This window comes from Ambystoma mexicanum, chromosome 1p (genome assembly GCF_040938575.1).
Source record: "Ambystoma mexicanum isolate Mex_15411 chromosome 1p, UKY_AmexF1_1, whole genome shotgun sequence".
Taxonomy (NCBI): domain Eukaryota; kingdom Metazoa; phylum Chordata; class Amphibia; order Caudata; family Ambystomatidae; genus Ambystoma; species Ambystoma mexicanum.
The window spans coordinates 696,481,280-696,506,729 of NC_090921.1; the positions used below are offsets into that span (position 1 = coordinate 696,481,280).

Sequence of the window (25,450 nt, forward strand, 5' to 3'; positions counted from 1 at the left end):
TGGCCAGCTCGGGACAGTCTCTGGATAGTTATCAGCCTTACCCTCAGGGCCTTTCCAGGAAGGGCCGGATCACGCCTGCCGGCTTTCGCTAGGCTGTGGTAGGCAGGGCAGGGGCCAATCAGCAGGAGGCTCTTCTCGCCTGTGTGTACTGGCCAAGGCACATCAGGCCTGAGACACGGGCGGCCATATTTGAGAAATGAACACCTCGTGTGTTCAATACACGGGATGTTTGTCATCAGATGGCCAGCACGGGTTGTCTGCTGACTGTAAGCAAAGAGGGGCATGCAGACGAGGTTGAGTGGCAAAGTAGGTGGCTACCGCACATAAAGTTCAGAAAAACGGCCGAGACTGGGGCGCTACTGCCTATTTGTTGGCAAAGGGCAGCATACCTCTGGGTGGGCTCCGCATTGAGGGAGGGTGGATCCGCTGCTCCTGCAACGATCCGGAGCTCCTGCTCAGGGAGAGCTGCACGGGAAGATCCTGTTCATTATCTGTTAACGCATATGATTTTGAAGATCTTTTATCTTGAATTGTTTCATTTGGCTGTATTTTGGTGTCATGGTGTCCACTTATCTATGTGTTAATATATCATGCTGTTATTTTTATTTAAAAAGCCTGTCTATAGAGTTGACCATATATAACAGTGCAATTTAGGCATTTTGCACCACAAAATTATTTGCCACTCGGCTTACTTATGACGACTTATTCTAAAGTCACTTCCATGGTGCCTCCAAGTATCAAATACTGATGATGCTCCTTGAGATGTGCTTTTCTGTGAAGTAATTTCTGTTAGTGCAATCCATATGCAAAATAGGTTTGTATGTATTTTGCGGCAGAGCGCCTAGACAGAGCTCTGATAGATGTGTTCCTTGCATCTGTATTTTTTGTTGTGTTAAAATGCCATGTGTCACTAGTAATGTTACCAAAAAAGTAGATTGGGGCAGGGGTGGCCAGTTTGTGGGCGTGAATGAGACCACATAGAATTTCATCCTGGCTAAACTCCCATCTGGCCCCTCTTACCCCAATTTTGCAATTCTGGATACTCCCCTTACTGGACAATATAGGGAGGCTTAAGAAACATTTCATACGCTGTAAATGTCTTGATATTACCACAACGGAGCGCAGCTCGACATTTCATGAACTGTAACGAGTCATTACTGGCTTCATTAGTCGAAGCCTCGTATTTTAATGACAAGTTAAAGTTTATGAAATGCCGAGCTTCGTTCCGTTATGGGTATAGATTAAACACTGTTTATTATTCTGAGAGAAAGCTTTATCTCAAAGGCTTCCTCGGATGCAGCCTTGCATTTTAGCATTTTAACGCAAAGCTTTCTTTCAGAAAAAAACGTGTTCGTCTATTACAGCAACACAGGCAGCTCGCTCGGTGATCTGCTGCTTTTGTCTGTGACAGCTCGGAAGAGGGGCGGGTGCTCAGGCTCACGGAGGCGGGGCTATGGCTTAATGTAGCCAATCAGCAATGAGTCGAAGACCAGGGGACGCAAGATCGGTGTGGGATACCAGATATTACATAACACCGGAAGTACGGCAAAAGAATGCGCGCGAGGGGCTAGGGTAGTTCTGAAGCTTGGCTTCCGGAGTATGCACGAAAGATGGAATTAAACGAAGAACGGCCAGTTAAAGGTGAGAGATGCGACCTGAGAGGGGAGAGAACTGCGGATGAAAGCTGTAGGGGGAGGCCCCTCATGGTTGGAGAGGATGTATCCCACCGTACTGGTCTTCTGTTAACCAAATGAAGCAACGAAGTGGGGGCTAAGAGATTAAAGCGAAATACCTTTTTATGTTGATTTGCTTGCTAGCTTTTTACACCCCTGCCAGGCCTTTTTAAAGAGCTGATAGTTAAAAACAGACTCGAGGCGTGTGAGTAGTGACCTGTGACTGACAAATAAATATCACACACACACACATTGAACAGCGTCAGGATTGGATCATCTCAAAAGAGCTAAATAGTTGCTAACTTTAAGAAACAAAGTGAAGCTAGTTGCCATGTGGTCCCTTTCTGTCCAAGTCTTATGAGTTACCACATATGTAAACACGGTGCCTTTTAGGGAACAATGCAAACATGTTGTAAATACCCTCCATTGATGTGGCTGTCATCATCCACACACCAACATTCTGTAAGCATACATTCATGGCCAGTGAGACAAACAGGACCAGCTCACAACATAACAGTTGTCCAGAAGCTAATCTGATTTAAATACCATTTTACTGGGGGTCGGGTATAAGGGTTGTCAGAGGGTACAACCAAGAGGTATGCCAAAAGTGTCAAATTATTAGGGAATTTGTTACAGGATTAAGTAACCCACATGAAAATGGTGTCTTCCCAAACAAAGCACATCACGTTATAGATGCAACATCCATGACACAATGCTGCACCCTGCTACAGAATGCTTGTGATCAATGTGGGAGGTCTGTACCTAGGATTTCTGGCTCTTGTAGACCCGGCACGATGGCTGCTTCCATAGGGCAATGGTCTGCTTACTGGTTTAAGCATTCTAAATACATCTTCCATGAGTGCCCCTACAAGCCACATCATTCTTTTCTATCATAGTCTGGAAATAAGCTTCAAATTCCACTCCCTATGTCAATATGATCAAGCAAGATAACCCTTGCATTGATCAGCCTTGTTTCCCTCCCTTGTTATGAACTGACCTCACTCTGGCCATGAACACTTGGGTCCTGTTAATCATGTGTATGTACCGATTACTGTGGCTCCTATTTTTGCACATTCTTTGGTCTCCAGAATACAGTCCCCAATGTTTTGATCACGTTCATATTCACGACCTCCTATGGCAAATCAAGCCTCACTCCTAGGCCTGGCATTAAAACATATGTTTTTATTTATGTTTATACTACCAAATCTTTTTGGTGCGTTTCACACGCTCTGGGTAAATGATGGACACCTTTTAGGTTGTAGTCTCGCCCCCCAAAAAACAGGATGCCAGGGTTTGTAAAGAACCAAAGCTATGAGAATGATCACGTTTACAGTGAAATTCATGTGTTACTTTTCACAGTAAAAGCCTTCAGGATTCAGGATGCTGCCTTGTAAGAAGAGAAAGGATGCTGAGCCCTCAAAGGTACAGCGCAACCCAAAGGTTCCCAGGAGCGAGGAAATTACAACTGTAGACCAAGAGTTTGTAGAGTCTCCATGCAAGAAGCTATGTCTGGGTAGGCATCAGCAACTTGGAGCATTTAGCAGTGTTAAAGAGCCTGCACTTGGTGAACAGAAGGAACAAGCTCATATGGAGAAGAGTCAGAGAACCAGCCACTTGATGCTTCAAAGCTCCAGTAACTCAGAAAGTGTGGCTTGCACCTCCACTTTAAAGCATGTTGCCTCGACTGCAATGCCAAGGACCTCGACGGGCATGCCTGAAATTTCTGTAATGATTGCAGAAGAAAAAAAGCTTGCATCATGCCATACGAAAGACTGGTGCGGGACAACTCGTCATGCACATAAGTCTGAGAAACCAATAAGTTGTCCAGCAGAAGATAACACAGGTTAGTACTCTATCTTTGTGACGTAAGACTTGTGTTTAGAGTATTAGTATTTTGGGCACTGCGTTGTTGTGATATGGTGTCCCCAGACAAGTCCAATATGTTTTTATTATAAAAATGGTGTTATGCAAACAGGAGATTGGGGTTCGTGGTATATGTGGGATCCCTGTACATGTTTACCATAACCATGGGAGGGGTTTCTCGCCTCCCTAGCCCAGTCTCTGTACTTCAACGGGTCGTAATGCAGTGCCTGCCAATTCACTAGAACCAGGTTACCTCTACTGTCTGGTCTATGCATGTTGTAGGGGGAGGGCCTAAAGGCCATGGCCATATTTCTCTTACTCTCTCGGGGACCTTGTGGGTGACCTACGAGGGTAGTCTGATTTTTATCCTGGCATCCTTTTCCTCCAGGTGAGTGTCTCAAACTTGTCACTCAACTGTCTGCTCTGTTCTCCACGCCCCCTTTTTTTTATTTTTTTTATTTTTTTTTAAAATCTTTATCTTCACAATGTCCGTCTAGAAATACGGATACCTCTACTTTAAAACCGCAAACGCATTTTGGTGGCCGTGGGCCAACCGTCTCATGCACGATATGACAAAATACAGGTTTTCGAGTTTGCCAATGAACGGCCATTTTGATGTAACAAGAATCGCCATTTTGTTTTCTAACCATTGCTCATTGCTTTCTGTTCCTATTGCTTCGCAGTATATTTTCCGCTTACACTGCTCGACTGTGAAACATTGTTGTCTGTATGTGAAAAGGACAAGGCCGCAGGGCCGTGAGGATAACAAGAGTTCGCTGAAACACAAATGTAGGCAGCGCCAGGAAGAATGCCCGACTCCCTCCCGAATGTAGCCTTGATGCAGAGCTGCAGGGCATCTAATCATTGCACAGCTGCCAGCCAGTCTCGTTATATGGTAGAATATGTTAGAATAATACCGCTAAGGCTTGAATTATGCTTTTCTTACGGCCCCCCTTTGCTGAGCCCGCTAGAGCATGTCGGCTCCCAGGACCAGAATAGCACATGATAGATAGCAAGGTCCGGAATGCAACTCCCCCCGTATGGGGCCCCTTTCAACACCATCTTTTGTCCCCATTCACCAACTCCCTTCTGATCCTAGCGTTGCCCCTACAACTCCTGCCACTCGCACCCAAGTGGTACACTGCTTTAATCTCCCGGCACCTTACTTTCTCACTCTGTAAACACCCCCAAGTCCCTGTCTAGCTGCAACTCGCTCCTCTCTAATCTTTTGGTCCTCCCACACCTGTTCTCTGAACTCAACAATACACCTCTCATCATCAGCTGGCTTGTTATAGCCCACCCTTCCTGCCTAGAAGCTTCCTTTCTGCTCGTATTAAGTACTTAGTCAGACGATTGCCTGGGGCAATCTGCATTTTCTCTCCACTCGTGGGAAGGGATTTTTACTTGCAGTCGTCTTAACTGACCACTTTTCAGCCTCCATCTATGCTATGCGGTCACTATGGTTGTTTGTTCTGTTCCCCTCCTGGATCAAGTTGGTCTTGGCATGCAAAGGTTTTGGGGATGGGCCCCTGGTCTTCTCTAGTGCTGAGTAGCTTCCTGATGGTACCAGCCCTTGTACTGCTCGCCTGTAGCTAGTCTGGAGTTTGTGTTGTATATGTTTGATCCACTGTTCAGTTTCTGGAGGGGGAAACCTAGTCCGTTCCTCCTGTTCTATGCTGCGTCTTGTCTGTTCAGAACAGGTGTATTATTATACTTGTAGTTTTTCTCCACTGTATTGATTCCCCAGAACCATTTCCCAGGTATCTGAAGATTCTGGTGCATGTCGGCCGTTGTAGTTTCTTGACGTTCATCTGAAAGAATTGGAAAAAGTGACCTTGGCTGGACAGAGGGTGCTAGGCATCGGGGCAGAGGCACTTTGGTAGACCGATTTCCCTATCGGCCCACCCCCACCACACCAACTCTAGGGTAGGTCTGCCTCTTGTGTTCCCTTGATGGGATGGCTATCCCAGGTTTGCAAAGTTTCACTAGCTCCCCTTGACTGGGTCAAACCCATGTCCTGTCGCATTGTTGAACGGTGGGTTTGGCCAACCTTGTTTTCTTCCCCCGGTCAATTTTGCCCTGTGTTCTATGTGAATCATGTTGTGTTTTTATTCACTTCTTTATTTCATAGTAAATCACTTGTTCTTTACAACTCATTGCAGAGTTCTTTCAAGCCTCATTCTGAGGACGCACGTTTCTTTGTTGTATGATACTATATTGTGTGTGTTTTCTTCATATAGAGTTGCAGTATGCTATAATTGTGATTGTCTGAATTTGTGTTGCGTGTATGGCGGCAAGTAGACCAACATAGTCTTTTACTTGTTCTTCAGTGGCGTACATCTGCTGTGTTATAAGTGGGTCAAAGACTGCCTACGCAATGTCTGATACAGATCTTTATGGGATAACAAATAAGCTTCAAATAAACAAGTAACACTGGTATATTGTGTTTGGTATCTGCCACTTTTTTTTAATTTGTTGTCCAAAGATGTAGATTTATTCTATTGAAGCATAACGAAGCTGGTAGTTTCAAACATGTTTTGCACAGTAACAACGCTTTTTCAAGGCTGATAACGTGGTATTACTAATCGCTTCCAATGATTTGCCAATAGGTTTGTGCTCCTTTTTTATCTTTTTTTAAAAACAAATCTTAACCAGCAAGCACTGCTGTGGTGAATGGCAACAGTTTCTCTACTTCCCTGCTATCGCAATGTAGAGGAGCTGCTTGCTGACAGATTTTATCCATCAACATTGATTATTGGATACCGAGGCTTGAGCCTCATTACTCCATCTTGTCGGGTTGAGTGAGTGTAGTCGTGGGTTGGATTTCTTCATGGTCTGTGTGGACTTGTCACAGTAAGGCTGGTTTCACAGGTTCTTCGCAGTGATGGACTGTGCGTAGTGGTCAAAAGGGTTTGCAGTGGTGGCAGTGAGTCTTCTTGTCAGAGGGTTCGGGTTCTGATCCAGTCCTTGGCAGAAGTTTTTGCTTAGCTTTGCTAGATGTTCATCCAACATCTCGATGTCCAGTTCTCTCTGAAGGTCAGCGATCCTTGTGTAGAGTGTAGGTCCAGACGCTATCTGCAGGGCATTGTTCTGGATCTGAAGACTCTTGTGTCACCCATGACAGGTCATCAATGCTGGGGAAGCATACGTCAGGGTATGTCGGTTGATCGCCTTGTAGATGTTGATCTTTGTCAAGAGGGGCAAGGACTTGGTCTTCAGGAGTGGGTACAGCCCCATTATTTTCCTGATGCCTTCTGCTGAGTATTCCCGATATGGCTTTGAGTTTTCTGTCCATTGTCACACAGAGGTAGTGGCTGCTGCTCTCCCACTTGATGCTCTCCCTGTTGAGGCTGATGTGTGGGTGCCCCTTTATCTTATTTCTGGTGAATAGCATGGTTGTTGTCTTGCTGGTGTTGAGTTCTATCCGCCAATCGCTGTACCACGTCGAGATGCCATCCAGTGAAGCTTGCAGGTTCTTCGCCACTTCCTTTTTTGCTGAACGGCTGGGAGATGACTGCAACATCGTCTGCATACAGTGTCATGTCGGTCTTGTGGAGATCTGTCGGGATATGGTTGGTGAAGATGTTGAACAGGAAGGGTCCAAGGTTGGATCCCTGTGGCACACCTGCTTGGATGGGATGCGATGAGGACATCTCCGACCTCATGGCGACATGGAAGGTGTGGGGGCCTGCAGCCTTGCTACGCCACTAGAGCTATGATGAGAGGATGCCTTTGTTACTGGACACTGCTACCCTGACAAATTTAACAGCGCTTCCCACTAGAGCCTTGCAAATACTTACCACGCCCTATGCTATCGGCAAATCATTTAAACGGGAAGCTATTTATTAGCTGGTTCATTGGAGTAACACTTGTTCCTGACATGTATTCACTTCACTTCACTGTACCTTCACATAATCTGTAATGGCGGCATAATTGTGTCTAACAATGACTACAGGAAGGTGGCCTTAACAAACAGTTCCTTTTTGTTGTGTGATCTGTCTTGATAGTACATTTCCGAAACTCGGATGATTTTTTAGCCTTACATTACTTTGCATTGCAGTATTTTGTAGTTTTCCATTCAAGAATGAAAAAAGAAAGCTACGTTCATACTATTTTGCAGGGTGGCTTATGCATTTTTTTGTAGTTTCAAGTCATCGCTACAACTACAAAACCTATCTTAACACCAAACCACCTATTCTACCAACTAAAGCTGGGGAGAAATGTGGTTAACTCTCTATGTTGCAGACTGGTCTCAAATCCTGCCTTCACAAATCAACGAAAGTTGTGATCCTGGGAAAATCATTTTATTTCATTGTGTAGAAGCCCCTACGAGCCTTCCCTTCATTCCTTTGACCATGTGAATACTTTAGAAAAAAGCCTTTTTCAGGGTGCTCTTTCTTATATAATAATGACAGTGCAACTAGACATACTACACATTAGTTATGTTTCTTGGCTTACTGATAACTTATTGTAATGTAACCATCCATGATTCCCTATCAAAGACTAGATATGAGATTTAATGTGATGTCACTTTCGGTGATGTCAGTACATATTTAAATTAGATGAGTCTTCAGATCTTGTCGCACAGAGCCACGCTAATCAAACTTGGACGTGCTCTTAATAAAAAGTAAAGTTCAAGTTTGGACTAAGTCAGATTTCTGCATACAAGTTTGAGTTTCCAACGTATGGAATGTACATACATTAAAAAATAATAGCCTACACCCTGACGGTAAAATCTGGCAATAGCAGGGATACCCATAATCTTAGATTTTGATGCTTTTATCGGTGTGGGGTGCAGAAATAATAACATACAATCACTGCAGCCTCACATACCGAACACCACAGCATTTCATCTGCACAAGCAATGCAAACTTTCACATCTGCACGGACCTCTGTCCCAAACGCGCACGCACACACACACATGCGCCTTTCTTAGTGCAACGCAAACCCAAAATAGCTCTTCGCATGCACGCACACCACAGATTTTCACATGCATGCACCCATGACAACCGATCACATCCAAGGAGACTGTAGTCTGTGAATAATGTAGTGCTCGGAAAAATTGTGCAGAGACGAGAGGTTAATTGGAAGATTACTGATGAAGGAGGAAGAGATGTGCGAGAGGAATAGATAAAAGAAGTGCTACTGAGTAGAGATATTGGGAGATGGGCAAGCGAAGTTAGAAGGGTTAGATGGATAAAGGATAGCTCGCGGCCAACGCGTTTGTCTTGGAAACAAGACCATGCAGTGCAACGGGTTCGAATCCCGATCCCACGCTTAGAAACCACTTGTTGGTATTAAGTGCCTTACATTTTTTTATAATTATAAAGAAGAGAGAGAAGGGGTATAAAAGCAAGAAGGTATGAAAAATATGAGGTAAAAAAGTGATGCAGGAGAATGGAGTGTTGGGAGTTTTACTAGAGTCCACCTATGATGGGACTGAAGAGGATTCACTCTTAGGTGTACAGGGCCCCAATTCGTAAGTTTAACCAAAAGGTTTAGTAGCAATGGACGAGCAGCCAGGCTTAGTTTAGGAGGAAAAAGGACTGTAGGTAAGTACATAGACCTCGGGTCACACCTATAGTCAAGAATACACTTATACACCGTATAAAAATATGGTTATTTATTATAAATACTAATGCAACTAACACTATTAGAATCACAGGTAAGTAAACATTCACATTTATACAGCAAGACATTTAAGAATTACTTCAAGGCAATACTAAACTTTAGATGCATATGTTCGTATTCAGAGTAGAACATCAATTATTTAACCAAGAGCCGGGTAATGCAACAGGGATACTATTAGTCGGCCTATACTTTATGAAGTCCAGCCCTATCTGAGGTCGCGTCTCAGTCAGTTGGGAAACTGGGTGACCGGTGCCTGTGGGGGGGTAAGAACAAAGAAAGGAAATCACTGTCTGAGTTATACAATTAGCAGGAATCTTCAATGTTGCAAGTAACATTTTTAGTTAAAAGATGGTTCAGGCATGCCAGGCAGACTGCCTGAAGGATTGTAGACCAAAGGACCAGTGTCCTTGGGCCTGGAAGAATACTGTTGGGTTGTCCACCCCAATGTGTCTCAGAAAGCTCAGGAGGGTTCCGATTCAACACAAGCATACAGGTGAGTGCCTAGGAGTGGGACGGTATCTTTTCATGAAGAAAGAAGACTGTCACCAGCGGGTCCCCAGGTGATGCGACAGCAGCTCCTGTGCTGATTCTTAGCCTGGAGGTTGAAGAAGGAACTTTTGCCTGGAGCAGGTGGTCAGCTTCTTGTAATGGGGCACCCAGCAGCCGATCTTAATAACACTGACTTGCTGGGACTCGACACAGACTTTGGTTCAGCGACGGTTGTCGCATGGCAGGCGCTTCTCTGTTTCTTGGTCCCCGACTTGGAATGGAGACGCCTCAGAGTGGGAAAGAGTCACTGTAGGTGTAGCATTATGCCCACGAAGTTCCAGCCGAAACAGGGCTTCCGGAGACGATGCACAGCAAATTGGTCCTGGTCGCAGGGCATTGGGGAATTGCAGACCAGAACGGTAGCAGCTCTTCGAGGGGAAGGCTCAAAATGCAGGATGTCTCGAGACTGATGAGCCCCACCAGTCCAGGGGAGGAATTTGTCCGGTCTGTATCTTCTTTGGACCAGAAAAGGAGGTTGGAGCAGCAGCGGTCGCTCAGCAGTCACTGGAGGTGACTACAGACATCCTTCATCCTCGGATTCTTAGCTCCATGGGTCGACTCTTTTGTTCTGCTCCAGGACTCTCACCTTTATGCAGGAATCCAACCTATCAGCGGTAATGCCACTTTCAAACTTTCGTTGGTGGCTGTTCTAAGGGACTCGCCAACCCAACATGAAGGGAATGGGCAGGCAAAGCCGAAATTTGATTGAGAACAACTACACTCATTGCGTGCTGTTTGGGCAAAGCTCTGTTTGGTAAGGGATGTCTGTGGCTTTCTCGCTGACTCGCAGGGACTCTGCACTTTCTGCCTCAGCGGCATGCTCCAGGACCCACTGCTATTTGGACTTACTTACTTGGGAAATGAATGGTGCACTTGTACTGTATTTTATTTTTTTAGGTGTTTTCTCTGAAAATGTGTCTCTTGCCAAAGCCCCGCCCATATTACTCAAGGTGCACCCGCTTTTGTGGCACGCTGTTTGGGAAAGTCCTGTTAGGTAAGGGTCGGCTGTGGCTGTCTTGGGTTGGCTGGGGGTTCATGAGGTCTCACATATAGGTAGACAACTGTGTGCTCGTTTGTCATTTTCATTATTGACAACTCTGGAATTGCTGGCAGACGCGCTTCGGCCCTATTGCATCAGAGTAAGTTCATTTTTTTCCGACTGGATAAAGTTACATTGCCTCTGCGGATAGTCGTATTACAAAGTGGCATTGCCTTTCTCTCAGTCTGAACATTTGCAGTTGAAAGTCGAGTCCTCTTTTACATATACCTTCCGGTCTAATATTGTGTACAGCTGTTTATTTCAGTTTGCGTAACAAGCAGAGTTTTTCTAACGCGGCTAGTGGCGTCTCAATCGTTTGACCGCATATAAATTTGTAATTATTCTCCAGCATTGGTATATACAAATCTGCCCTATTTTATTTTTAAAATGTATTTTTTTTTTAAACCTTTATTTTTGGTATTTAACACACCTAACAGTTACACACCCACATTAGGGTGGATTATCAACTTTGCGCCGTTAACTTAGACCCTTTCCATCCCCTCCCCGTGTTCCCCGACCGCCCCTCCCCCCCCCCTGCCGCCACAAGGCAGATAGGCTGGTGGGCAACAGTTCGCCCCACTGAGTCCTCGCACCGGGGATTATTGGCCTGACTTCAGACTGTATCAGGGTGCGTTGCCTGACTCCGAAGTGCCTGTTGAGGAGGTTTCTTCTTCATTTATCAGAAAAGTTATCAGTGGGCCCCAGATGTCAGGCGGGCGCGCGTGCTGAGGAAGAAGTTTAATGAAGTCTGCCTCTACATCCTGGTAATAGAGTAGGTCCTTTAGCCAGGCTGTGTAGGACGGAGGGGGGCCGCGGCCCCATGCCAGGGCGACTCTCCTGCGGGCCAGTGTTAGTAGGACTCCGGCCAGTTTCCTCGAAGGAGCGGATAGCAGTCTGGTCATCCCCAGCAGGGCTGCCGTGCATCTCGGTTGTATTGCTTCTCCCAGGATTGCCGTTGACGTATCTAGCACCCTGTTCCAGAAGGGGGCTACCTCGGGGCATTCCCATGCCAAGTGTATAAAGCTCGCGGCTGTGGTTCCGCATCTCTTGCACTCTGCCTGGATGTAGGGATGGTGTTTGATAGCTTTTTCCGGTGTGTAGTATGTTTGGTGAAGGAAATTGAAATGAATAAGTTTGAGCCGGGAATTAAGTGCAATTTTCTGAGTCTGATTCAATATGTAGCTCCAATCTGCGTCTGTTATATTTGTGTTTAGCGCTTTTTCCCATCTGGTTTTCGCCCCAGTATTGACGGGGGGTGTTCCAGTGGTTAGAGTTTTGTATATTTGCGACACCAACCTGCCCTCTCCTTGTGCTTGAATGACATTGTGCAGCAATTGCCACGTAGGTGGTTGACGCGGGAAGTCTGGCAGGTGGGTCTGCAGGGTGTAGCGAGTTCGGAAGTAGAGGAACACATCTAGCGCAGTGTTGCCCCCTTTCTGTTTGGCTTGGTTTGGTGTCATGAAACCTTCTTCTGTGAATAGATCCCCTAGGGATCGTATATACAGTTTATCCACCCACTGGTGAAACACTTTCTCTGATGTCGGAGGGATTCCAGGGATAAATTTGACTGGCAAGAGGGGAGAGTACCTTGTGTGCACCCCCAACTTCTTCGCCACAGTCCTCCAGACCTTGTATGTTGTGAGCATCACGTTCATCGTGCGATTGGGAACGGGAAGCTGGGCGAAGACCACTGCAGTCAGGAAGTTGGGAGTCGCCAGGGCTCGTTCCGCCTGTACATGAGGACGGATTGTTTGCGTTGCGTACCAGTGGCTGAGGTATTGTGCTTGGGCTGCCCAAAAATATTTTTCAAGATCAGGGAGGGCCAGGCCGCCGCTGGACACGGGGAGTGTCAGTATCGTAAACGCCACTCTAGCTGGTTTGCCAGCCCAGAGTAACTCAAGGACCAAGGTTTTGAGCCTTTTCAGGAAGGATTGTTGTAGTAACGGCGGTATATTGTTGAAGAGGTACAGCAATTTTGGCAGTACTACCATTTTGACTAATGAGGTTCTGCCCCAGAGTGTCAGTGGGAGTGTCTTCCAGCGAGAAACCTTGTCATGCAGGGACTTGAGCACCTCTTCATAGTTATCCCGGAACACTACTTGATGGTCTAGTGACAGCTGGATCCCCAGATATCGAACCCCGGCGGTTCTCCACGTGAGTCCGAAGTCATCGGAAAACTGTTTTGTGTCTCGGGTCAGTGGGAAGACGACTGATTTTGAATGATTGATTTTCAATCCGGAGGCCGCCCCAAATTTGATGACTTCCCGCTTTACTGGGTTCAGATTAACCTCTGGGTCACGTATATATAGGGCCACGTCATCGGCGTATAGAGATACTATGAGCTTGTGTGGGCCGATGATGAGACCCCTCTGTTGACAGAGTTCCCGCAGATTGGAGGCTAGTGGCTCCATTACCAGAGCGAATATTCGTGCCGAAAGAGGGCAACCTTGTCTTGTGCCACGCTGTAGGTTTATTAAGGATGATTTTGCCGTGCCCACTGCGATATTGGCTTGTGGATTGGTGTATAGGAGGGAGACTAGCTTGATGAAGCGAGCCCCCAACCCCATCCTGGTGAGAACCAGGAACATAAACGGCCACTCCACCGAATCGAACGCCTTTTCTGCGTCTAACAGGACTGCAATTGCTTGGTCTGCTGGGTCAAGAGCCTCAATGATTCCAAACATTCTTCGGATGCCGAAGGTCGTATTGCGGCCTGGTATAAAGCCCGCTTGGTCAGCTAGCACCAGGGCAGGCATCAGGGGCATCAATCTATTCGCTAGGATTTTGGCGAGAATTTTATTGTCCAGGTTAAGCAGTGAGATCGGGCAGTACGAAGCGCATTCTTCCTGAGGTTTTCCTGATGTGTAGTAGAATGACATTGGCTTCGCGGGAGGAGTGAGGAAGGGACCCACGCTCCAACGCTTCCTCATATACTGCTGCCAACAGGGGGGCCAGGGTTTCTGCAAAGGCTTTATAGAATTCACCCGTTAGGCCGTCAGGGCCTGGTGCCTTGGAGGATGGTAGGGTTTTTATAGCTGCTCGGATCTCTTCCTGCGAAATCGGTTCATTCAGTGGTTCGCATAGTTGATGCTCGACCCAATAGAGTTCAGTGTCTTCTAAGTATTTCAGAGGGAGGTTCGAGTCTTTCGGGAGCCTGGCGCTGTAGAGATCTTGATTAAAAAAAAAAAAAAGCCTAAATTATTCTGCTATCTTTTCATCCGTGTGGACTTCCTCTCCTTGCCTGGTTCTGATCTTTTCGATTTGGGACTGCTTGTTGTCGGCTCTGATTAGATTTGCCAGTAGAGCTCCTGGTTTCTGGCCGTCACCGTATTGACGGACTTGGCTGGTGTGGTATAGAAACTTAACCTCACGTTCCGCTGCTGCGTTGAATTTCTGCAGTTCAGTTTTTATAGCGACTGCTGGCTGCGGGTTGGTTTTGTTCGGATTCTGGATCTCGAGTTGCTTCAATTTTTTTTCGCTGGTTGTAAGCTCGCTCCTAATAAGTTTGAGAATGCCATTTTCTTTGGCGAGGCAGACTCCTCTGATGAAGCATTTTAAGGATTCCCAGATTGTGCCTGCTGAGGGGACCGACCCCATGTTGGCCTCCAGGAACACGTCGATCTCCTCTCTTAGTTCGGATGCAAAGACCTCGTCCCGAAGGGATCCTTGTTTTAAGCGCCAACGCTGTAGCGGTGGAGCGGGGTTGGCAGGTTTGAGCTTAAGGAGGATTGGTGAGTGGTCTGAGAGTGTTCTCGGGTGGATGGAGCACCGGCCGCATGATAGGGGGGTGTTTGTTGAGGTGAAGAAGTAGTCAATCCTGGAGCTTGTATTGTGGACTGTCGAGTGAAAGGTGTATTCACGCTGTTCCCCATTGGAGACTCTCCACGAGTCTTGTAAATCAAATGCTCTACAAATTTCTTTTATCTGGAGACTGGCCCTGGAGGGTGGATGTTGAGCGGTCGTCGATCTGTCTCTTACAGGATCTATCGCCGTGTTCATGTCTCCGCCCCAGGCGATTGTTGCCGGGTTGAGCGACGAGAGCTGTGTTAACACCCAGCCAAAGTTGTCGGGGCCATCTATATTCGGAGCATAAGAATTAACAAATGTCACTTTCTGACCTGCGATAATGCCGCTCACCAATAGTGCTCTGCCTTCGTCGTCTTTTGCCGTGTGTAGTAGCCGGAAACTGAGCCGCCTGTGTATAAGGATGGCGGCGACTCTCGAGTATGTGGAGTAAGATGAAAAGTATTTAGCCGGAATGTTGCCGCCTCTTATATTCCACGTTAGAACATTGAATGGGGCGATCTAGATTTTATATCGAGCCGTGTTTCTGGTTTCATGGGTTGCGAAGGTCTGGCGGTATTTGAGCTTTCGTCGGGGGCTGTGGGCCTCGGTGCGGTGACGGGTTCGGCAGCGGGCAGGGAGCCGGCGAGGAGCCGGACAGTCGTGATCCGGTGGCGCTTAACTTTCCCTTTAACATCGAGGGGCTCGAACTACGGGCTAACCTCAACAGGCCCGAGACGTAACTCTCCCCTGGGCGGGCAACCCCAAACTGGCCCGCCGGGAGTTTCTGCATTACCCAACACAAAACCAAGAGGGCCCATGGAGTTACCATGCCGAGGCGTTAAATCGCACCCCCCCGAATGTACCGACTCAACGTAGGCAAACAGTAACTGAACAGTAGCTGTGTTGGGGGCACCTGGGGCCTCCCAAGTGGTCTTGCCCCGACTCGTACTGCTGTAAATGAACTGGTTTACTCTGCGCTGCTGTGCCACATTTTGTGCATAGCTTTGAAGTGCCTTTTAAGGAGGATTCCTGGGGTTCCTGTCTCTTTGAGGTCTGGGGCGAGCCTGGTTCTGATCTGGGAGACCTAGGCGATCGAGGAACAGATTTGCTTTGTCCGGGGTTTGGAAGAACTGGACCCTCCCCTCGTGCTGGATTCTCAAGCGTGCTGGATAGAGCATTGAATAGGGCAGTTGGTTGTTACGGAGTCTCTGTTAGACACTAGCAAATGTTTTCCTTTGTAACTGTACTGCTGGGGAAAAGTCGGGATAGAGGTGGATTGTGTCCCCGTCGTAGCTTAGCTCGCCCTTTTCCCTGGCGAGACGGAGCAGGGCGTCGCGATCTCTGTAATTCAGCAACCTCGCTATTATTGGCCTGGGAGGAGCGCCTGGAGCTGGTCTCGTCGCGGGAATCCTGTGGGCTCTCTCAATAATAAATAGTTGGGACAAGGCCTCCCGGCCAAATAGATTGGTGCATAGAGATTCCACAAAGTCTTCCATTTTCTCCTGCGTCTGCTGTTCTCTCACTCCAACTATCCGCAGGTTGTTCCGCCTCGATCGACCCTCTAGGTCCTCACACTTGGTCGTGGTTAGTTTCATCTGTGTTTCCAGCTGAGAGACTGTTGGTTAGGGTTGCCGAGCTATCAACGAGATCCGACACCCTTTGCTCCATCTCGTTCATGCGTTCGGCATGGGAATCCATGCGATGTTGTAGGAGATTGACCTTGGACGCTAGACCGTCCATTTTGTTACTCAAACTGCCAATGCCTGCTTTCAGGTCCAGAAGGATTTCTTTTATTTCAAAGGGGTTCTCCGCGATTGCTTCCTGTTGGGGGTAGTCAGACGAAGAAGCTTGGTCTTCTTGGTGGGGCAGAGCCCTGGGGGTCGTGCCACTTTCAAAGTTCAGCTTCCTCTGCGATTTATCGTATTTCCCCATCGTGGCTGCGGGATCGAAGCAGCTTAAATTTGGGATGCGGGAGGTCTTGCTGTGCCCTTTCACCCCTCTTGGGTCCACTTTCGGGCGAGGTTGAGCGTAATAGGAGATTTAGCGGCAATACAGGAGTAGGGTGGGGGGGGGACGATTCTCGTATATGGAGCCCTCCGATGGCGCAGATTCCACGATAAGTTTCGTTGCAGGACTGGTGTGTGACGAGGGATGCCCGCCTATGGGCTTCTTAGCATGAGTCGACTGTCATGGGGCGCCTTTGATAGATGAACGGGATGTTTAACGTTGGGCAAATCTAGCGCAAGAGGAGGAGGGGGGATAGTCTAATGTCCTTACCCCTGTGTAGTAGTACAGGGTACCTCAAGCGCTCCGAGCGCACGGGTGTGTCAACAATCCTTGACTGGCGGGGGCTGGTGTGTAAGTTTAGCTGGGGGAGCGGGTCCCCTCGGGGCAGTTCCCGGGGAGAGTCGCAGTCTCTCCACCCCTCCTTGCCTCCCGGCAGCCCTGGGACGCCACCAACTGTGTTCGATTCGCACTGGGCACTCTCTCCTAATGCTTCTCTTGATCTGTCTCCGATCGCCGGACGGGCTCGGTGGGGGAGGCCGGGCTCAGATGAAAAGGCTGCTGGGGGGCGCAGCCGCACGCCGACTCCTCGCGTCGTTGCTGCTCCCTCTGGTTCTTCACTGCCTTCTTCAGCGGGGGGGGGTGAGGCTACGCTCCACGGCCCACGGCTGGGAAGCCGGCTGCCAGAGCAGATGGGGGCAGACGATCAAGCAGCCCAAGACTGTTGTCTCCGCTGCACGTGGGGGAGAGAGGAAAGTCAGGATCACCCAATGGATCGTCACCGGCCGGGGTCCGTTCTTCGGCCCGCTGCTGATCTTTCTCCCTCTCTCTGGGCACACTCTCCGTAGACAGCACGGGAGGTGCTCGATGTAGTTAGACTGGCCGGCCCTGGGAGCGTGGAGTCGAGTAGGCCGGCCCTGCGCAGTTCGGCGGTCGGGCCGCTTGGGCCGATTTTCGGGCAGGGAGCGCCGATTTTCCTCCAAATTTCGGGAGAGTGTTGTTAAGGAGGCTAGCACTTCAGGGACAGGGGTTCCGGGGCTCAGCAGCGCCAGGAACCGCAGGATCAGGCAGGATTGATGCGGGGCTACACGGGAGCTGAGACTTAAGCGGCCATCTTGGATGGCCCTCTAGCCTTAAAATGTATTTTTAATACTTTCTCTCATTCAGCTACGGAGGCATTGAAGTAGTCTCAGCCGTGCTCTCACTTAGGCTTCCGATATGGGCGAGGTTTACGAAGTGGTCGTTTTCACTTTGATAACACTGATGTTGAAATCGTGTTGCTACAAAATGTTGAAGACTCTTACCACTTTTGAGGTTTTAGAACAATTGGACCCTCATTCAGTAATAATTACTGCTAACGATCCTAGTGACAGGGAAAATCTAGCGCAACAAAGTACTGAAAAATCTCCAACTTTACACAAACTTAGATCAAGTAGAGCTCCAACCGGAATAAAAACTATTCTGTATGAATAAAATGACCAGCATTGCCCCCAGCAAATTGTTATGCCACAAGGTTGCTTTTTCGCATATGCGAGCTCAAATTCATACACCTATTTCCAATTTACAAACAGCTGGCTCATTTGCATTAAAAGACATACACGATCCCGATAAAGCCATTTTTCCATAATTCCATGAATGTAATGGAGACCACAGACAATATTAATACATTGGCCAAATACCCTGTTCCGCTTGCAGATGTCTCAATGAGGGCGCCCACAGTCATGGTGGAACTGGACAAAAGAATATGGTTATCCTTGGGTCCATCTACTCCGGTTACCGCATGTTGGGGGGGCCATGCAAATGTACACCTGCATAGCAAATATTACTATGATGTCACTAATAATGTCTTTCCAATGAATGTGGGATCTAGACCTCCATATATTCTGGGTTCCTTCATTGCCAGTTCACCCAAGTATGAACCTGCTGATCACCGTTTTGAGCACAAATCTCAGAATTACGATAACGAATCAAGGGGTCATCCCCCCCTATTGATGATAATGACGTGCCTAATGATCAGGCTTGATGTCGGTGAGCTTCAGTTTACACTGTAATAGTTATGTTGATTTGTACCGTGCACTGCTACCACCCAGGGGCAGTCTCCATGCTCTCGAGCGGCTCTGCAAAAGAGGGCGGTGTGGGGTTACTGGGGTAAAGGGCGAGAGGATAGATTCAGAACTAGGAGGAACTGGTGTCTTGAGTGTTTTGCATGTGGTAATTTGTCAGAGGCCTTGTGCATTGTAACCGTATGGGTAAGATTCCGTGCCTCGGGTTTGTGGTATGTTTTGTGTTGGTGTTGTGTGCTGCACTGGTTAGATAGTGTCCTTAAGGGATCCAGAGTCACAGGTTGTCGTAGCTGTAAGGTAATATGGCATCTTGGTGTGTAGTTGCATTGTTGACGGTTTCGGGCTGTGTGGGTGGTTCACTCTAGGTGTGGGCATAGTAATGCTTCTCTGTTTATATGGAAGCCCTGTGCAAGTCTTGCTGTTGCTGCTGCTCTCGGATTTGTACCACGGCTTTTTGTGTCATACACATTGAAAAAGGAACTCCAAGCCCCAGAAGGTGAACATTGTCACAAGGAAGAGTACATATACTGATTATACAAGCATACACAGACTTATATTATATTCTTCTTTTTGTAACTAGGTTGCTGTTTTCACCCACCCAGTGGGCATGTGTATAAAATTGAGCTCGCGCGCGCACCCGTGGAAGCCCCGTGCAAGTCCCGCTTAGCCGTGGGGTGGCGGCCAGATTGCCATTATTTTATTTTCTTCTGTTTAGTTTATTATTTCAGCGTTTAACGCGTAGTTGGTATTGTTACATTTGTTTTACAGGTACGTGTTGATTATTATATTTTCTTTTCTTTTATGGTTTCAACTTGCAGTATGTCTAAATCCATCATGTCTTTAAAATCAGGAATGCCAAAAATTGGTGCTGGTTTGTTTATATGATATCTCGCCCTTGGAATCTCGAAAGGTCTTTTTTGCAAAGAGACTTAACCCTTTAAGTGCCATGGGTATTTCTCCCCAGTGCCAGGGCCTTTTTTGGTGATTTCGGTATGTGGCCATTCAATGGCTTGTAACTTTTTTGTTACATGAGATATCTTGGCCAAATTTGGCTCCTTTTTTTTCCCACATGTAGGCGGTCGTAACGCCACCCAGGAATCCTAGGTTGCTGTAGGGGGGTGAGGGGAAAATAAGCAAAAAGGGCGAAAAATGTGGGTTGATGTAGTTATCAACTGTTCATGAGAGGTAGGCGATTTTGGCCATTTTTGCCAATTGGACATGCATGGACGGAATGGGAGTAAAGGGTAGGAACGCTGAATTGGAGGACGGAAAGGCATATATTTCTGAAAAGTAAACAAAATTCCAAGTTTAGGAAGGGGTGATTTGTGTAGGTCAGGCAAACACTAGGTAGGGAAAAATGCCATAGATTGGGGGAAAAGCGGGAAAATGACCCAAAAAAAAGGTATGTGTTGGACATGGTTCGCTTGGTACGGCAATGGCTTCTATGAATTTTGAGAAAAGCAATGCTCCGCTACATTCCCCTGACTCTTGCAGTTAGGAAAGCACACATTTTTGTAGTGTTTTACAAAACAAGCAATACCACAAGCCAAACACTGAGCCATGGTACACAGGAGTTTTACGCTCACGGCCTGAACAGACGCACTTAGCATGTGTAAATCGGGAAAAACAATGTGGTGAGGAACGGCAAGCATACATTTTTTGAAGGAGCACAGACAGACCTTTTCAAGGGTAGGTGACTTGTGCAGGTTACAAAAGAGTATGGTGCCTAAAGCAGCGACTAAATGTAGGTCACATTTGGGAAATGAAAGGGTTGTGTGACAAAGGGCACCAGCAAATGGGTCAAAACATTATGAAAACCACACAAACACAACACATGGCCTACCGTCCCGCGCTCCCACATGTGTCCTGATGCAAACGGTAACCCACATGTGTGGGTGCACCTACCTGGCCGCCAAGGTTAAAGCCTAAAATGCAAGTAACCCCAAGTCTGTTTTCAGACCGGAATTTCAGACGCTCTGCCGACCGGCACAACATACAGATATGGGTCTCGGGTGTCCAAGCCACCAAGGAAAACTGGGAACTCCGTGCATTTTCGAAAAGAGGACACCTGTGGGAATCCGCAGAGGTATGATTGTGGGCAAGTCGCCCCAGAATTTATTACCCAGACACCCCCGCAAAGTCCGAAATGTGGGGGGGAAAACGCATTTTCCGCACATTCCGCTCGGCTCACCCATCGAAACAGGCCCCCAACAACACATGGCCTACCGTCCCGCGTACCCACAGGTGTCCCGGTGAAAACGGTACCTCACATGTGTGGGTGCACCTACCCAGGGCGCACAAGGAAAAGGGTAACCCACTGGGAACCCCCAGCCTTTCGAAACTGCCCATTTTGTTCATGTGGGCAACCTACAGATTTGGGCCTAGGGTGTCGAAGCCAGAACGGAAAACGCAGAACCCCATGCATTTCCCAAAAAAGGACACCCGTGGGAATCAACAGAGGTTTACCTTGCGCAAATTGCCCCAGTTTCTATTAGCTACAATCCCAGACAAAGTGTGATATTTGGTGGGGAAAAAACACAATGTTCACTTTGTCTGGGGTTCTGGGTAATAAATACTGGGCCGCTTCGCACAAGTCAGACCTCTGCGCATTCCCACGGGTGTCCTCTTTTGGGGAATGCATGGGGTTCCCTGTTTTCCTTGCTGGCTTCGACACCCCAGTCCCAAATCTGTAGGTTGCCCACATGAACAAATTGTGCTGTGGCGAAAGGCTTGGGGTTACCAGCGGGTTGCCCTTTTCCTTTTGCGCCCCCGGTAGGTGCACCCACACATGTGAGGCACCTTTTTTGTTGGGACACCTGTGGGTACGCGAGAAGGTATGACATCTGTTGTTGGCGACGTGTTTCGGTGAGTGGACACAGGGAAATGTCTCTGAAATTGGCTGGAAATGCAGACAATTCTCCGACATTTCTCTCTGGCCACCCACCGAAACACACCGCCAACAACATGTGGCCTACCTTCCCGCGTCCCCACACATGTCCCGATGAAAACGGTACCTCACATGTGGGGGTGCACGTACCGGGGGCGCAAAAGGAAAAGGGTAACCCACTGGGAACCCCAAGCCTTTCGCCACTGCCCATTTTGTTCATGTGGGCAACCTACAGATTTGGGCTTAGGGTGTCGAAGCCAGCAAGGGAAACAGGGAACCCCACGTATTTTCCAAAAGAGGACACCCATGGGAACCCACACATGGCCGAATTGGAGGGGCGGCCCATCTCATATAGCCCTCCCAGGGGCAGATAATGGGGGGGGCTGTCCTGCACTCCTCCCTGGCCTCAGGCGTCCGTTCCTAGGAGCAGATATCTGGTCCCAGGGAGGGCTACATGACCTGGCACCCACTCCATTGTGGCTGGGGGGGAGGGGGTCAATGCCCCATCCCATTAGAAACTTCCCAGACCCTTTGGGGTGCCCCACAGCCACCCCTAAAAAGCGTTTAACCATTTTCCATTTTTTTCTTTGTTTACGAAACTTGCCTTGGTGCAGAGGGGCACATTGGTGTGCCAATCTGGCCCCGGGTGCCCAAACCTTACTGCCCCACCCACTGGGGGGCCTGTCCCACCATTTTTGGGGGCCCTCTCCCCCCTCACCCCAAATGGGTGGCAGGGGCACCTCATGCAGGCCTCCCTGGGCCTTCTACAAACGGCTGCGTGAGGTACACCCCCCCTCCATTTGGGGTGGGGGGGAGAGGGCCCCCAAAAATGGTGGGACAGGCCCCCCAATGCATGGGGCAGTAGGGTTTGGGCACCCTGGGGGCAGATTCACACACTAATGTGCCCATCTGCGCCAAGCGAAGTTGGGTAAACAAAGAAAATACAAAATCGTAGGCTGCTTATTAGGGGGGGGCTGAGGGCCACCCTAAATTGGCAGCGATGTTCTACTGCAACGGGGGGTGGCACTCACCCCCGTCCCACCCCAAATGGAGGGCCCCACCTCATGCAACCCTCCCTGGGGGCAGATATCTGCTCCTAGGAAGGGGCATCTGATGCCAGGGAGGGATGCATGAGGTGGGGCCCTCCATTTGGGGTGGGGGGAGAGGGCTACCCCCTGTTACAGTATAACATTTGCCGGCAATGTAGGGTGCCCCTCAGCCCCCCCCCTAAAAAGCAGCCTACAATTTTGTATTTTATTTGTTTACCCAAGTTCGCTTGGCGCAGATGGCCACATTAGTGTGCCATAGGGTGCCCAAACCCTACTGCCCCATCTATTGGGGGTCCTGCCCCACCTTTTGTGGTGGCCCTCTCTCCCCCCCCCCGCCCCAAATGGCTGGGGGGGACACCTCATGCAGCCCTTCCTGAGCCTCCTAGGAAGGGCTACATGATGTGCCCACCCCTCCGTTCGGTGTGGGTGAGGAGAGGGCCCCCACAAATGATGGGACAGGCCCCCCAATAGATGGGGCAGTAGGGTTTGGGCACCCTGGGGGCAGATTGGCACACTAATGTGGCCATCTGCACCAAGCGAACTTGGGTAAACAAAAAAAAACAAATTGTAGGCTGCATTTTAGGGGGGGCTGAGGGCCATCCCCCGCGTCACAAACAGATCTGTATTGATCCGGTGACATTGCTGCCCATGGAAGGCGCGCCCTGCCCCCGATCCGCGGGCAGCAATGCCACACAACGGGTATCATTGTAAAGGGGAGAATCTCCCCTTTCCAACGATAACCGCCTTGATCTACGGCTTGAAATACAGCTGGAGATCGACGCGGAGAAAGAAGGGCTCTTACCTTCTTTCTTTCACTGCAGCAGCCGAAAATGGACCTCCCCCTCACATAGCTCGGGGGTTGGATTACAGTTTTGCTCGATCCCTGCATTGCGTTGCAGGGATCGAGCAAAGCAGAGTGCCAAAACCGGCGAGCCGGCTCGCCGGTTTGGCAACCTGGAGCGGTTTCCACTGACGAGCCGGCTCTTCGGTGGCACTTAAAGGGTTAAAGAGACTCGAGAGAAAAAAAACTATCCATTTCCTTGAATGTTGACATTCGCTCCTTTTGTCAAAATGATGGTGCGAAAAATCAAAAAGTACCTTCCATTGACCCAATCACTGTTCCAAAGTTAAAATCATTGTGCTCTTTGTCTGTTAATGCACCTCCCAAGGAATCCTCTGTTCAGGGTGAGGCCCATGAGCTGAATGTAAAATCTGTGAACATGCCTAGTAAGGAAATGGCTGATGCCTCTATCGCCCTAACGTGTAAATCAGGCAAAATATGTTACTCAAATTCCTGAAGTGGGTGCTGATCTGCCACAGATCTCAGTTGGATTAGCCCCACAAAATCCTCCCTTATGCTCGTTACAGGCACAGCATTTGTGAAAGGAACATGAGAAACTCGCGTTAGTTGGTGAAATTGATGCAGAGGCGATAGAATTCATGGACTCCAAGTCCTCACGAACCTCCTACTCCTGATGTGCAATATATATGCTCTAATACTGGTGACTTGATAGAACTTAATGATAGATCTCATAGATCGAGTCTCTACCTATTAATGCGTCTAATTCAGTTCCACAGGACAACCAGAAGGATAAGGATACCCAAGAACTGTATAAATCACCAGTTATGGCTAGTGTGTCAAATCGGTATCTCTTTTGTAGCACCCACCTCCAGACGTTCACAATTTCATGAACCCATTGGTAACCATCCATACTTCATTCTAAATCCACAGGCTACATACAATGCTGATAGATTTTCTTTTCCTGAATCACCAGCCCTTAATAACACCCTAACTGCCATGAATACGGCACTACTCTCCCTAGCAAAACTGTATGAAACGTTGGATGAGAAAATAAAAAACCAAACTGACCGTATGCAGCAATCTCATGAACATATCATTCGTGAGATAGGTATAAAGGTGCAATTTGTTCCCAACTGCTCATCTAACTACACTAATCGGAGTACCCAAACAAACTTAATGGACAAAGCTATCTCAATCCCCTCTGTTCAAAATGAGCCTGCACCTTTTGCCTCTTACCGACGTTGTTGTTGATGGTCATCAAAAAGCTCCACAGCTAATTCTGAAAGACAGCCCATCAACAACATTTAAGCTTCCGGAACAAAAATTGGCAACTACTTTGGCTCTGATGTTCCTCAGTTCCAAAAGTGCTTCTTCAATTACTACAAATTGTTATCAAACATCTAAATTAGTGCAAATTACAGGTGAGTTGCCTACAAGAATTAAACATAAGAAGGCTGCGAAAAAAAGACGCTTGCACTTTAAACAAGACATTCAGCTGAAAACGAAGGAGTCCCTAGTGTATAATGGATGACTTACTTTTGTTTCAGCCTCGACATCCTATTTGAAAGTTCCAAATTTTACCTTCAATCCGAATCCAACAGTTAATGTATCATCAACACAAATGATGAAAAAGTCACAAGTAAGTGTTTACAGGTACTCGACCGTTACCAGTTACCACAGATACCACTCCAAAGCAAGGAGCTAGTGTGCACTCTGATAGTCTTCAGTCACGAGAAGCAACAGTCTTAAACACTGAGTGTACTTTGCAAGAGTTGCGCAATGAAATACAAGCTTCTTTTGCAAATTACAACCGGGAAAATGAAAATATCAAACCGCTCATGTTGCAACCGCAGCAAGGTTTGACTGATGCCAGTCACATACCGCAAAATACTTACCCAAATGTTAAACCACTTTTGAAAGGACCGGTTTTCCTAAATCGAGACCATGAATCTCAGGTCAACATGAGTTCTCATAAATCACTAGATGGTAGGCCAACTATAGTGCCTAACTATGAGCCCAGATCTTCCCCTCCTATCAGCAAGAACCAAGCGCAATTTAAAAAGCATCATCGCTTACTGATTAAGTGTCGGACATCCTTTTGCCA

General features: G+C 48.0%; 1 protein-coding gene across 5 annotated transcripts in view; it reads left to right on the top strand.

Moving 5' to 3' along the window:
• The first annotated feature begins 1,509 nt into the window (after window positions 1–1,509).
• Window positions 1,510–25,450, top strand: part of GON4L (gon-4 like) — a 2,357,623-nt gene continuing 2,333,682 nt past the window's right edge. For 4 of the 5 annotated variants that reach the window (XM_069649947.1, XM_069649953.1, XM_069649967.1 and 1 more), the window contains exons 1-2: window positions 1,510–1,641; window positions 3,033–3,516. In XM_069649947.1, coding sequence (XP_069506048.1) covers window positions 3,054–3,516 — 463 coding nt within the window. In that variant the 5' untranslated portion in view covers window positions 1,510–1,641; window positions 3,033–3,053. Of the gene's footprint in view, window positions 1,642–3,032; window positions 3,517–25,450 lie in introns of those variants that run through there. The other variant, XM_069649972.1, reaches the window with a different exon arrangement.